Genomic DNA, 13,538 nt, shown 5'->3' on the forward strand with positions numbered 1-13,538 from the left:
TGGGGAGCAATAATCAATACAATTCAATACATAATGAATTTTTCAATAAACGGATTCCATAATAGTATATGAGTGTAGCAGTTGGACATTACATTAACATACAATGAAGAAATTAAATGAAAAACATTTATTTGAAAAATTATATAGCAACAAATAAAGAATTATTAATTGCATTATTTACCTTATTCAATATTAAGAGTACAAAATAAAATAATTTTTTTAAAAAATAAATAATAAAAGTTAGTAGCGGAGTTTATGGGGGGCAAAATGGTCAGAACAGTAAATTGTAATATGAAGTTATATGTACAGCGAAAGAGAAGTCGTGGGATTTTGAACCGCCTATTTTTGGTTTCTCTGAAAATATACACCGTACTTCTTTTGTCTGCCCCTATTCGGAATGTTTCTGCTTTTCTCCTTCCCAATGAAGGGGGAGGGGCAGCCACCCCCAAGTAAAAAAAATATCAACTTCGACCCCACCCCCAAAGTTTTTTCATTCTCTATTCTTTTATATAAATTTAGATATTTTTTTTGTTAATACAAAATATCAATAATACTACTTATATTTATACTTTTTAGATAGAATATATAAATATAATTCCGAAAAAATAATTCGAGGGCACTACCCTAAACCCCCGAAACTTTGAATCTATTCTTTAGAAAGAAAAAATCATCCCCCCTACTAAAATGTCTGGTTCCGCCTCTGCCTACACATGCAAAGTGAATATCGGTTAAATGGTAATCATTTATTTAAACACACGCTAACACAAACAAGCATCTATATTTTTGTGTGTAGATAAATGTCAGGTGTAATTCAGCTTAAGTATATAGAGGATAACTATTTCATTTTTAAATATTTTATTAGAGATGTATGTAACTGTTTTGAAAATGTCAAATGTGCAAATAGCAATATATGGCTAAAATCCAGAATAGGATTTATATTCATCCAAATGGAAGACTTCTAGCTCGTGGCAAGTGTACTCAAATTGAATTGACAGTCAACTACTTTTTGAAAAAAAAAATGATTGCAATTTTGAACCTCCACCACCCCCCTTCCCACATATTGTATGGTCACTAATTTTTGTCTTCATAATATCATGGATTCATCACTACCATTTTATATATATTTAATTTCAACCAATTATGCAAAATAGTAACTATCTCATTATTGTTCTTTTGGTGGGCTTGTGGGGTATGTCTTAATGAATATCTTTATTAAATTTTATGAGCATTTTTACAAAAAAAAAAATCAAGTATTCAAAGCAGTCGATTAATCGGTTTCTGATGCGGTATATTACATTAAATATGAAAATTCGATTAACTTTCAACCTATAGCCGATTAATAAAAACCGGGCCGATCAATTGTGAGGCGGTGCCTAACCACCTACACTCCGATTGTTTCTTGAAAAAAAAATCAAGAACTATAGCATGAAATGCCAGAATTTGATTAGACACAACAATGCTCAACAACTGCTGGAACTAATTAAGACTGTCATAAACACATAACAACAACTCAGACCAGAAATTTGTCTCTTGTACTTTTGTCGCTGTCCTTAACTTAATTTTACACCTTTGTAGAGACATATATATTAGTTATTACCATCTAATAAGATAGTTTCCTGTCTAAGGGGATCCTTACTCACATTCAAAAGAAAAATTTCCGAGGAAAATCCAATTTGTCCGGAAATTTATTCATCGCTATATGATGTAATTGTTCTACAAATTTATGGCAAGTCAGGATTCACCCCACGAATAGAATCGAGTGCATGATGATACCTCTTAAAGGGACATAATATAATCAAAATGTTTGCACTCTGAAAAAAAAAAAAAAAATCAAATGGGAACCTATAGCCAAAAGAAAAATTCTCGAGAATCGAATCGAAGTTACTAATTTTCTGATAATCTCAATGCCCGGGCCAGAGCAACCTAAACTCTTATGTATGTTCTGTATAAGTCTCAAATTAAAGGCACTGTATTAGTAAAATTCATGTTTGGGCACTCATAATCAGACAAGGACTAGGAAATAGCTGACCAAGTCTAAAAGGTAGAAGATTGTCCAGTACACTATTTATACACTTATAGAGAGATACGAGGCGAATTACGAAGAGCGAAATTAAGTGCTGATCCTCAAAATACATGAAGGAAGAGGTGCTAAAATCGAAGCTTTTACATATGTAGTGTTATAAATTATAATATCTCACACATTAAAACTGTTTGGACGTATTTCAGTCAGATCATTGACATTTTCCGAATGATTTTAAAAAACTGTTCCGAATAGGGACTTATTGAATAAAACTAAGAGAGATACATCTAAGCTCAGAGTTATATTGTTGACAAAATTAAAACTGCAATAGAAATGAACCCAGATTAAAGACTAGCAGATCTTACCAGAAACGGGAAGAACTTAAGTCTTTAAAGGGCAGAAGAGAAGCATTTGGCTACACCTGGCAGCCATTGTTTAAAGTAGTCTCGACTGTCTATGTCTGCAGGAGACAAGACACCTAAAGGAGTGACGGTTATCTGCAATTAAAAAAAAAAAAAGAAAAAAAAGGTGATGAATTAATCATGGACCTGCGTCATTCTCACATTGTAAAACGATATATTTCGACTAACATATCCTTCTTGAAGTGAGCAGTAGTCTGTGTCACCCTCTTCCACTTGTGATCCCCTTACCTACAAAAGGGCACGGAGATAATTACTATTACACCATAAAAATGAGAAAATATTCTTCATAGTATAACATTAGTTTTTTAGTTTTGAGGTTAGTCTCAATAGTGACAGAAAAAATTACTACAAATGGGATTAAGGTGGAAACAAAAATGAAGGCGAGCCGCAACGAGTTAAAAGCGATATTTGACGAGCAATTTCGTCCACAATAACCAAGACTCGAGAGTAAACTAGTAAAGTAATTAACGGCAAACAGGCGAAGTATTGTGTAAATCAACAAACAAGCAATTGAAAAGCAATTAGATACTACACAGTTTTTAATGAAAATGCATACGAAAGAGCAATACTGAAGTATGTTAAAGCAGAAGGAGGAGAATCAGTAATACTTCTCTCTTGAATAGAAGGTTTTGGTGTTTTGCACTTGAAGAATCTGTTTCAGAATCTAATGATGCACTTGTCTCCATTTCCATCGTTGATAACATTTTCCCTCCTTCAGCTTCAGAAGTAACTTGCGTCCAGCCCATTTTCACAATACTCTTCCCCTGCTTTGTCAGCCGGTAACCCTATTCAAAGATGAAGAAAATTTCGCAATCAACTTCTTATTTCAATGAACTCAAATTAAAAGCAAGAAAACAGGCATGTATAATTTTTTACTATCACATGGGAATAAAGGAAGTGAGAATGGAGGAAATAACTAAGTTGCATAAATGTAGCATCAGCATTGGTAGGAACCAAAAGTATTAGGGATATATAACGTTAATATCCACCATGTATGTATTCAGAGCAAACTGGGCTCAAGATTTTTACGCTGATGCCAATATCTTATTCTAATCACTCAAGTCAAAAGAGATCTGCCCACATTACCTTATTATTCACGATATCTGTTGGGAAATCGACATTAACAAAACAGTTTCGAGGATAAGTTTTCTTCTGGATATCAGCCAATACGGCACAAATTATTGGCAAGGAAGCCTCTGCTGCTAGTGTGAAATCATTGACATTACTTCTCCCACCAACCCTGCAAGTCAAAAATAGTGTTAAGTAAAACTCTTAAGTTCTCCAATGGTCCAATTGTAAGATGCATATCATAAGGGTGGAGCTCTTTCAATTATTGCACGTCAAAGGGGAATTAGTTAAGAAACTCATTTACATTAAATAGGTCCACTGAAACCACACCTTAGCTAGAATCAGTATAACATAATTTTCAAGAGACGTGTTCTGCATACCAGTCATATGATAGAGAGACAGAAGGCACTTCATTAAAAAAAGCTTCCCGAGCCCCTGCTACGGTCCCTGAGTAAATACTGCATTGATCAATATATAAAGTCATTGTAGGATCGAACTGATAGATCACATTTCAAAAGAATGCAGTCGTAAAGCTTGACACTAGAATAATATTCAAGTCTCATTCAGTTTGCACTTACACATAGGTTTCAGAATGACCCCTTATTCACATTACTTCACTTTAATACAGAAAGAAACTACATGCAGACAGCTTTGGGGCTATCTCTATATTCAAAAGCTAACCATAAAAAAGGATAAAGAAGTCGCATATAGATAATACTACTAACATGTGATAACCGCAGTTGCTACCCTTATTAATTCCACTTATTACCTGCAAAAAAGGATGGAAAGTGAAAATATGTCAGCAACTGTTCTTAGTGAAGTCATTCAGACACCAAGATGCATAGCCCTCTAGTTCAAATAAATGCATTTAGCCTTTCATGAAGGATCATAGGCGAGAGCTAATTATTCTTGTTGCGATATAGATAGATAGATGGATACACAGACACACACATATACATATATATATATGATCATATATAGATAAAGTGAATAAATGAAATGCACAGCAGAGGCAGCTCTATTTGATCACATTATGAGGGAGAAGATACATTTTATCCATTTGTTTGGACATTGTGGAAGAAGGGGAGAGATGTTTGAAAATCTGAGGAAAGGGGCTAAAGAAAAATACACACTATAAATGGTACAAAGCTGCTGACAGTGTAAGTACCAGATCAGGTACTGAGGGGAATAGGGCTTTCGAAATTCCCAAAGATGTACAGTCAGCAGGAGTTCCTGCAAAAACAGTTACATTTTAGATAACAATGTTATAACTAAAGGTGCAATAACAATATCACAAAAATGCCAAGTGTAGCATCAGAAGTCTCCATACAAAAAAAGACAATCCAAATAACTAATCGATAATCCACAAAGTATTCCCATATCTGTTCGTATTGTAATACACACAGTTGGAGAGAACATTGCAACTAACCGGAAACGGCAAAAGCAGTTGCTCCACTGATATCCACTTTCTTGGCAGAGATTGCGTTTCGCCAAGTGATACTGTGACCAACAGCTGACTTCTCACTGAAAAGTATTAATATAAATGTTAGAGAGAGAAAAACCCTTCACATGAAACTTTTCCTATGAATGCCTTTATTGCAAACGATTCAGCTTCATGAACCATCCATGGTGCATTTAGATACTTGTTCCACATTATTACATTCATATAACGAATCTGTATCTTCACTAGGAAACGAAAAACAAAAACAAAATTCAAAATCTCTGCACTGTCTGTACGCAATCAACTGCAGAGATAAACAATGTATACATATATAATCGCGTACGGGTGATTCTACGAGGGATAAAATGGGAACACAAATTAAGTGAAACATCGACTGAATCGTTAACCCCAGCATTCTATACAATTTCCCCCCCGTGAATACTGATAAAAACAATGGATTAAATGCGAAACGCTGAAAAACGATACATCGAGAAATCTATATTATTTATGCGTATAAATATACGTACGAATCAGGAGCGCAAACTAAGACGTGGAACCGATTGGAAGAGACGAGAACGTGAACGAGAGCTCGGAGGCCTGGGGCGTCGATTCCATCGTCGTTCGTTACCATCACCGTCGGACGATCGCCGCCGCCGCCGCGGCTCGTCGGGGAATCATCCTGCATTTTTTCAGCTTCTTCTTCTTCTTCCTTTTCTATTTTCCCCCTTTTTCTGCTTTTTGCCCGGCAAATGCAGATACTCGAGACTGCCTCGACGAATAAATCAATTCAATAGCGTCGAATATTCCATACGACACCGTTTTTGTTCACGTGAGAAAACCAATGTAACGCCTACTAGCTAGTGTACTTTATTTGGAAAATTATAGTTTTTAACCCCTCAAGTTTGCAATGATTTCATATTTGGTCCCTAATGTTCACAAAAAATATATTTGATCCCTCATATTTCAATAATTAACATTTTTGTCCCTTTCCGTCAATTTACCGTTAGTCCGTCAGTTAATTCAGTAATGTGCACACACTTGATTCCGTTAGTTTTAACAAAAAAATGACGGAAAATACTAAAAGTGTTGCATTTTTTAACATGGGGGACTGAATGTGTTTTCCGTGAACATAAGGGACCAAATGTGAAATCAATGCAAATTTGAAGGATGAAAACTATATTTTTTTCCGTACATTATCAGTACTACAAAACATATTTAACTATAGTTAACAAGGCGCAATATATTTAACTACAGTTCAACTCATGTAAATTGTAATGGGCCCAGACCTAAAGTATGTAATATGGGCTTAAGCCCATAATGCATAATGGTAGTAGCATGAACCGGATGATAGTTACTGGTCAATTCAATTCAATTAAGAAAATGCTCTTTACGGGCTAATAAGTGCTATTTACCGTTCAAAGTAAAAAACAGTTTATCTCTCTAAAACCCCTAAAATTCGAAATTCTCTCCAATTACCCCCCATTCCAAAAATTTCAGAAAAATTTTTTTTTTTCGAAAAATTTCGAAATCAACCAAAATCGAGCTTGGGCTTCGATTTTTTCAGGTAATTTCAACACCTACATGTGTTATATGCAATGGGTAACTCGATTTTGCAACCAATTTCATGTTTAAAAGCCCTACAAATCGATTTGTAGGGCTTTTGAATTTTTCGGATGTTAGAGCCAAACGCCCAAACCGGGCGCTGGCTGCATGAACCGACGCCCACTTTGGGCGTCGGTTCATGCTGCCAGCGCCCGGTTTGGGCGTGAAATGAGTGTTTCAACGCCCGGTTTGGGCGTTTCCCGGGCGAACCGGCGCCCGGTCCAGGCGTCGGTTCGGCCGGGAAACGCCCAAACCGGGCGTTCGATTTAAATATTTTTTTTTTTTTTTTTTTTTTTTTTTTTTTTTTTTTTGATTTAAAAGAAATATTTTTTTTCTGAATTAAAATAAGTTAGTAAATTTAATATAATTTTATGTTTACAGGATGTCTAATTGGGCGAAAAAATTCGGACTCGGAAAAGGGAAAGGACCCCTGATTCGTCCACCTGCAGATCCGGTGGTGGAGACTACTGCGGAACGGGAGGGAAGGACACATAATAGAAATGTGACTAGTTCTAAACGTCGTGGGGAACGCACTGGTGCTTTTGTACCCCCACGTACGATGATTCAGGAGGAGACAGAGACAGAGGCCGAGCAGGAGATGGATGCACCCATGGATGCATATATGCAGCCGCAGGAGTACGAGTACGATCCACAACTACGCTTTCAGCAGAAGTATCAGTTTCCGGTGCCGGATTTTCCATCCGATGACGATTACGAGGATGTTCCGACTCCGACTCCGCCTCCTGTCCCGATGGGTGGTACTTTCGGTGGTTCTAATCCTGCCTCGAGGTCCCGCACCGCTCCGAGAAAAAAACTTCCTTCTCGACCTTGGATGTTGACCGGTGAGACACCCGGTGGACCTAAATACGCTCACTTGATTCCAAGTTTTGGAGCACATATTGCCTACGACATTTGGGAGGGAAAGGTAATACTTATTAATATTAATAAATTTTGTTTATAATATTTACACTTGTTTGTGGTATACTTATATATGAATATATCTTGAAAGGGACGACATATGGTTAAATTACGGTCGCACGCGAAGTGTACTTGGCCGGGCCCCGACGACGATGATTGTGTCTCATTACTTGAGAGTACCGGCTTGTATCACTTGCGTGATTGTTCGCTGCCTCAGCACAATAACCCATTAATAGAGGCTTTTATTGAGAGGTGGCAGCCGGACACCAACAGTTTTCACATGCCATTCGGTGAGATGACAATTACCCTGCACGACGTGCATTTCATCATGGGTTTGCGAGTTAGTGGAACTCGCCCTAACGTCTGGATGGATAAGGCCGACGCGATCCAGCTTGGTGCGAGAGCTTTCGGAGTCGACCCCGCACTTATGGAGCATTGGTGGTATGGTGGCGGACCCCGGTTAGATGATTTGGAGGTGAAATATGGCGACAATTCTACCTTTTCTTCCGCGTATCGAGTACGAGCATATATTGCATACTTGCTCGGAAAGTTGTTGTTCGTGGATAAGAGTGGATCGAAGGTCAGAGCAGATTTTTTCCCACTGTTAGAGGAAATCAATCTGATTCGCGAGTATTCTTGGGGTTCGGCTACATTGGCCTATCTGTACCGACAGTTGGGCATGGCTACGCGAGCTGAGGCGGCGCAAATTGCTGGATGTCTGACACTATTAGAGGTATTATTATTATTATTATTATTATTATTATTATTATTGTTGTTGTTGTTGTTGTTGTTGTTGTTGTTGTTGTTGTTGTTGTTGTTGTTGTTGTTGTTGTTGTTGTTGTTGTTGTTGTTGTTGTTGTTGTTGTTGTTGGTGGTGCTGTTGTTGTTGCTGTTGCTGTTGTTGTTGTTGTTGCTGTTGTTGTTGTTGTTGTTGTTGTTGTTGTTGCTGTTGTTGCTGTTGGTGCTGTTGTTGCTGTTGGTGCTGTTGTTGTTGTTGTTGTTGTTGTTGCTGTTGGTGCTGTTGTTGTTGTTGTTGCATATTTTATTAATTATGCCGTATTATTATTTCCCGTATTGTAGTGTTGGATATATGAGTATTTTCCGTGTTTCCGGCCTCCGATGGTTAACGCACATGTTACGGGAGAGCCGTGGTGTAAACGGTGGCAGGTGATACATCATATTCCTAAGGACGAGGATGTACTTGTAGATTATCGTAGACGTCTCGATTCGATGCGTCCGTCAGATGTAAGTATCTATGTGTATTATATAATCGTAGACGTCTCGATTCGATACATCATTTTATATTAATATATGTGTATTATTAAATGAATGTAGGTGAATTGGACGCCATTTGGATTGGAAGTGGCATCTGAAGTTGGAAAGACGGTTCATCACGGGACTATTCGATGGATGGATACCGTTGAGCCTTATATGCCCGATAGAGTTTTGCGTCAGTTCGGGTTTCGGCAGATTAAACCGGCGGACCCAATTCGTCCGCTAAAAGGTGCTAAGAGGGAGAGAAAAATAGCATCTTACAAGGTTAACTATGAGCCCGGCGATCAGATGTGGAGTATCCCCCACACGCACATGCTTAGTCGAGATTACTATGGTCGGAAGGCGCGTCCAGCTTGGGAGTCGGATCCGGAGTATTTGCCGTGGTATCTAGACCACACCCACGTCCGTGTAGATCCTAGTACCGAGCCGGTTGAGAGAGCGGAGCCATCTGCAGTTCCGGCTATATATGACCTCACCCGAGTGTTGCATCCGTACTTCTACGATAACTTGCCTCCTTCTACTATTCCAGGATATCGGCGTATCCCCGATGACTTCTTCAGGACGATCCAGGACATGTGCGCCCCATTCGCTGAGTATCTTCAGTTGGACCGTGATGATGCCGATGGTCGGGATGCAGGACCCTCACAAGGGCGACATTCTCACCGCAGGCGTAGGACGAGGGATACTTAGGTGTTCAGGACCTGATTTTCGTTTTTTAAGCTAAATTTATGTTTAATAAAATATGTTGTAACCATAACCTGATTTCCGTTTATTAGTGTTCAGGACCTGATTTTCGTTTTTTAAGCTAAATTTATGTTTAATAAAATATGTTGTAACCATAACCTGATTTCCGTTTATTAGTGTTCAGGACCTGATTTTCGTTTTTTAATTATTATTATTATTATTATTATTAGGGTAATAATTATTATTATTATTATTATTATAACATCATAACATAATAATAATAATAACATACAATGTCAATAGTAACACATTCATTCCAACAAAATAAACAAAACTAAATCAAACACTATTAAGAATATCCCACATTTCACGTCGACTCCGCAACGCCTCTGGTAGATATGCAACACTATTGTTGCTATACCTCGCCCACTGTCTATCAAACGGAGGAAGCGGACAATTGTCATTCATCTTCACATACACAAAGTGGCTTCCTGATTCAAGAAATAGTATAGTCATCTCGTAAGATAACTGTGAAACACCTTCGGGAGCCCAAAGTGGTAAATAAGTCTGATTGCCCAAGCTGCTAGCCGACAATACCAACGCGTTGTAATATGTTGCCACAACCACGCCCACGTCCGTGATAGTCATCCACTTCTCATAGGGTGCTGGGGCGTTGTCCCAATAAGCGACACTCGCCAATACCCGATACACTAAATTACCACCACCGAAATAATCTTTGAAGAACTCTTCGTGTGTTTTAATACAGTTATAAACATCCATTCTAACATCCATCCAATCATCCTCGTGGTTCTTCACTGCACACGCGACGCTTCGATAACCACAATTACCATCCCCTTGAACGTCCGTCCACGTCACAACCTCCGGAACAAGGCAGAAATGAAGGTGTCGCATCCAAGGGGGTCGGGGAATTTGACCTATTGCGGGTCCACTCACGGTCGATGAACGAGCGCGACCACGGCTAGATCTCTCAGAAGATGAACCACGCCCTCTGTTGCCTCGTGATCGTCCTCGTCCTCGTCCTCGCCCTCGTCCAGACTCTTCACCTTCTCCCGGAAATAATGGAAACTCATGCCCTGACCAATCCCTCTGTGTAGAGTTCGTCCGCGGTCTACCTCTCGGGTTGTCTAGTACTTGTGGCGCATTCATTTCCATGGCCCCGGGATGCATTCGTTCAAAAATGGCATCTGTCACGTCCGTGATCTCAATTTCTGACCGCTCACGCAAATCATTCATTAACCCTTCTAGCCTGCCAATAGCCTGTGACCTGTGGTCGGGAACAGAACCAACACTTTCATCTAGGGAATCCCCGAATCCCGAAATAAATGTCCTCCAAAAAATGTGGACATCCTCTGCATAAAACACACCACGTCGTGCATTCATCTTTGCACGAATTTCATGTCTGCATGGGAGTCCAAGACATTTCCTCATATAACAGACGCAACCGTCTATGTCTTCATCCTTCTCATCGTCCAACATCTGCAGAGCATTATGTGTTACAATTCCACTGGACAATATTTTAAATACGGGCACGTTGATCGTCTGGGCCCGAATCCTCTTTGATTTTGCAAAATCGGCTAGTATCTCGTTAAATTGATCTTTCATCATTGAGTGATACTGTGCCCAAAATGTGTCAAAGCCACCCGTGGACGATTCCAACCATCTCTTCAATGCTCTATGGTTGCTCTCCACCCTAATATGTTTAGAATATGCTATGTTTCAATAAACTACATGACAGTAAGTTAAGTATATGTATTTAACCACTTATAAATAAATACCTGCTTGTCGATGTATTACCCAAATGGAAAATTAGATCCGTCCATGCTTTTACAAATTTCTCTTTGTATACGAGCCAAGTGTATTGGAGATACTCAATCAAATCTGGATAATTCGCGTACTCGTCCGTCAAAGCTGTGTAATTCCTGGCGAAATCTTCTTCAGACACTGATTTTACCAAAGTTTGCCACACGCCAACTACAAAAGCCGTGCCGCGACGCCTACTATTGCCGAGACATCTTGAAGCACGACGCCCCACATTCATGTTAATGTGCCAAAGACATAAGAGATGAGGTACGGTCGGAAATACATTCTCTAGCGCCTTTATGAGCCCTAACTCTCGATCCGTCACGATGGCACTAGGTAGAGTCTGAGGGGGGAAAAGTCTCTTCAGCTTTTGCAACACCCATGTGTAATGGTCTTCATTTTCATGGCGCAAAAATGCGACTGCAACAGTAAAATTTTTCCCGACAGGAGTAACACCAACAATCTCCAACAAAGGCAATTTGTACTGATTTGTTTTGTAAGTACTGTCAAGTAGTAATACGTACGGAAACTTACTTAACAATTCCACAGATTGAGGGTGAGCCCACATCAAATCAGTAACTGCATGTGTAGTTTCATCAGTGCGGAACCACTTGTAATAGTTATGCTCCTCAAGCAACCCAATCAAATGTTGCATCACTGTACGGTCACCCCTAGATAGTCTTTTCAATTTCGCCTTCTGATTGTATATTTGTTTTGAATAAGCATCGAGGCCCAAACCATTTTGTCTCAAGTTAGCCAAAATCTTCTTGGGCGGCACATGACTTTGTGACAGATCACTAATGATCTTCGCCTCCTCCTGAGACAATGCACTCATCCCATGCCCGGACTTGTATATCGGAACATGATTATGCTTCCCGTATATTACTCTGACCTCCCATTTATCATCCCATCGTAGCTCTCCGACAATATAAAAACCACAGCCTATCTTTTTGCTACCGGTCCTTCTCGGGCGCGCTTCTGGATTAGTTGATGGACATTCTCGTTTTTCCCCGAATAGGTCACAAGTCAAAAAAATCTTTTTTTTAGGACTGCTTCTTTTTACTATTTTCACAAAAAGACCTCTTGCAACGAACCTCACCCAAACCACTACCTCATCCTTTGAGTCAAACAACTGAGTAGTGGTAAAATAATCGGTATGATCAACTTCAAATGTAGTCGTATCGTCCTGAAAAAAACATAAAAAAATTGATTTAAAAAAAAAAAAAAAAAAAAAAAGGTTTAAAATTCAAAAGCCCAAGTCGGGCGCCCGGCAGTGCAGTGCACGCCCATGTTGGGCGTGCAGTTGGCCTACAAACGCCCAAAATGGGCGTGTAACAGCCAACTGCACGCCCAACATGGGCGTGCACTGCACTGTCGGGCGCCCAAGTTGGGCTTTTGAATGTTTAGCCCAGTTTTTTCGATCGAAAAGACGGAATTTTTACCTCGCTGTGTTCGCTATCCCGATCTTCATTCGATAAATTCATTTATGTTCGTATATCACACCAATAAGAATGATTTGTGAAGAAATTGTCTTGAGAGCAATTTTTTTTAGAGAGAGAGAGAGAGAGTTTTTTTGAACGGTAAATAGCCTTTTTCAAACGGTAAAAAGCAAATCCCTTCAATTATCATCATCAATATTTATTTATTGAATTAAATAAATAAATAAATAATAAATAAGGCATGTGTGATGCGTCTCTTTTGAGCTCATGTGTGCCCATGTGGTCTTGCATGTGCATATAATTTCTTTTTGTGTGTCAATTTATATAGACATAGCCACACCAATATTTATTTTAATTTGGCATTACTCCTTCTACATAATTGAAATTATACAATTTATTAATTAAAATTTATGATTAATCGCAACGCAATCCAAATAATTTAATTTTGCACATCCATAGAGCCCAAAATTACTATTGTTAAAATTAATACTTCGTATGCAGTCTTAAGCGTACTTTTTCTTCTTCAAGTTTTTTTTCCACCGAAAACATTTTCAAGAAATCAGATTTTCAACTATAAGGTTATTTTGTCCCTCTAATTATGGTTATCTGCATTTATTTTGTGCTACTTTATGTGAACGAAACAAAAAATAATAATAATTGGGGTGTTGCCCTCAAACTCTCGTAATTACTGGCTCTGGCACTGACTGTAGTGGGCATTTTGAACTCATTTAATGGAGAGAATTCAAATTTATTTGAGTTGTGTATTGACAAAGTTATAAGACAAAGAAATTAAATGTAGTTGGGTACACCTAAAATTAGCTCACTCCTTTGAAATTTCTTTGCCCAAA

The 13,538-nt window shown here is 38.7% G+C and overlaps 2 protein-coding genes across 3 annotated transcripts; both read right to left on the reverse strand.

Moving 5' to 3' along the window:
• Positions 1 to 154: 154 nt before the first annotated feature.
• Positions 155 to 5,791, reverse strand: LOC105961815 (Survival protein SurE-like phosphatase/nucleotidase). 2 transcript variants are annotated; one of them, XM_012986084.2, is made up of 10 exons: positions 5,479 to 5,791; positions 4,940 to 5,034; positions 4,679 to 4,743; positions 4,236 to 4,279; positions 3,891 to 3,968; positions 3,529 to 3,682; positions 3,051 to 3,227; positions 2,611 to 2,670; positions 2,386 to 2,517; positions 155 to 704 (listed from the first exon to the last, which is right to left on the reverse strand). In XM_012986084.2, exons 1-9 carry the CDS (start codon positions 5,634 to 5,636, stop codon positions 2,410 to 2,412), a joined length of 939 nt encoding a protein of 312 aa, XP_012841538.1. In that variant the 5' UTR covers positions 5,637 to 5,791; the 3' UTR covers positions 155 to 704; positions 2,386 to 2,409. The 2 variants fall into 2 exon arrangements, with proteins under 2 accessions (XP_012841538.1, XP_012841544.1); XM_012986090.2 differs by lacking the exon at positions 155 to 704 and adding an exon at positions 1,268 to 1,811 and having other exon boundaries at positions 5,479 to 5,781.
• Positions 5,792 to 9,769: 3,978 nt separating this feature from the next.
• On the reverse strand, positions 9,770 to 12,453 carry LOC105970811 (PKS-NRPS hybrid synthetase cheA-like). The gene is made up of 2 exons (XM_088814138.1): positions 11,227 to 12,453; positions 9,770 to 11,141 (listed from the first exon to the last, which is right to left on the reverse strand). Exons 1-2 carry the CDS (start codon positions 12,084 to 12,086, stop codon positions 9,770 to 9,772), a joined length of 2,232 nt encoding a protein of 743 aa, XP_088670264.1. The 5' UTR covers positions 12,087 to 12,453.
• Positions 12,454 to 13,538: the final 1,085 nt, after the last annotated feature.

This window comes from Erythranthe guttata, chromosome 14 (assembly GCF_056151865.1).
Source record: "Erythranthe guttata isolate IM_541 chromosome 14, IM_541, whole genome shotgun sequence".
Taxonomy (NCBI): domain Eukaryota; kingdom Viridiplantae; phylum Streptophyta; class Magnoliopsida; order Lamiales; family Phrymaceae; genus Erythranthe; species Erythranthe guttata.

Excerpts from the sequence above, each read along its gene's own strand:
- LOC105961815 (XM_012986084.2), bottom strand. The coding sequence starts at position 5,636 with ATGCAGGATGATTCCCCGACGAGCCGCGGCGGCGGCGGCGATCGTCCG. Across the intron at positions 3,969-4,235 it reads AGCAACTGCGGTTATCACAT|TATTTACTCAGGGACCGTAG; the intron begins GTTAGTAGTATT and ends TGATCAATGCAG. Across the intron at positions 2,671-3,050 it reads ACCTTCTATTCAAGAGAGAA|GTAAGGGGATCACAAGTGGA; the intron begins GTATTACTGATT and ends GCCCTTTTGTAG.
- LOC105970811 (XM_088814138.1), bottom strand. The coding sequence starts at position 12,086 with ATGAGTGCATTGTCTCAGGAGGAGGCGAAGATCATTAGTGATCTGTCA. Across the intron at positions 11,142-11,226 it reads GGTAATACATCGACAAGCAG|GGTGGAGAGCAACCATAGAG; the intron begins GTATTTATTTAT and ends TAAACATATTAG.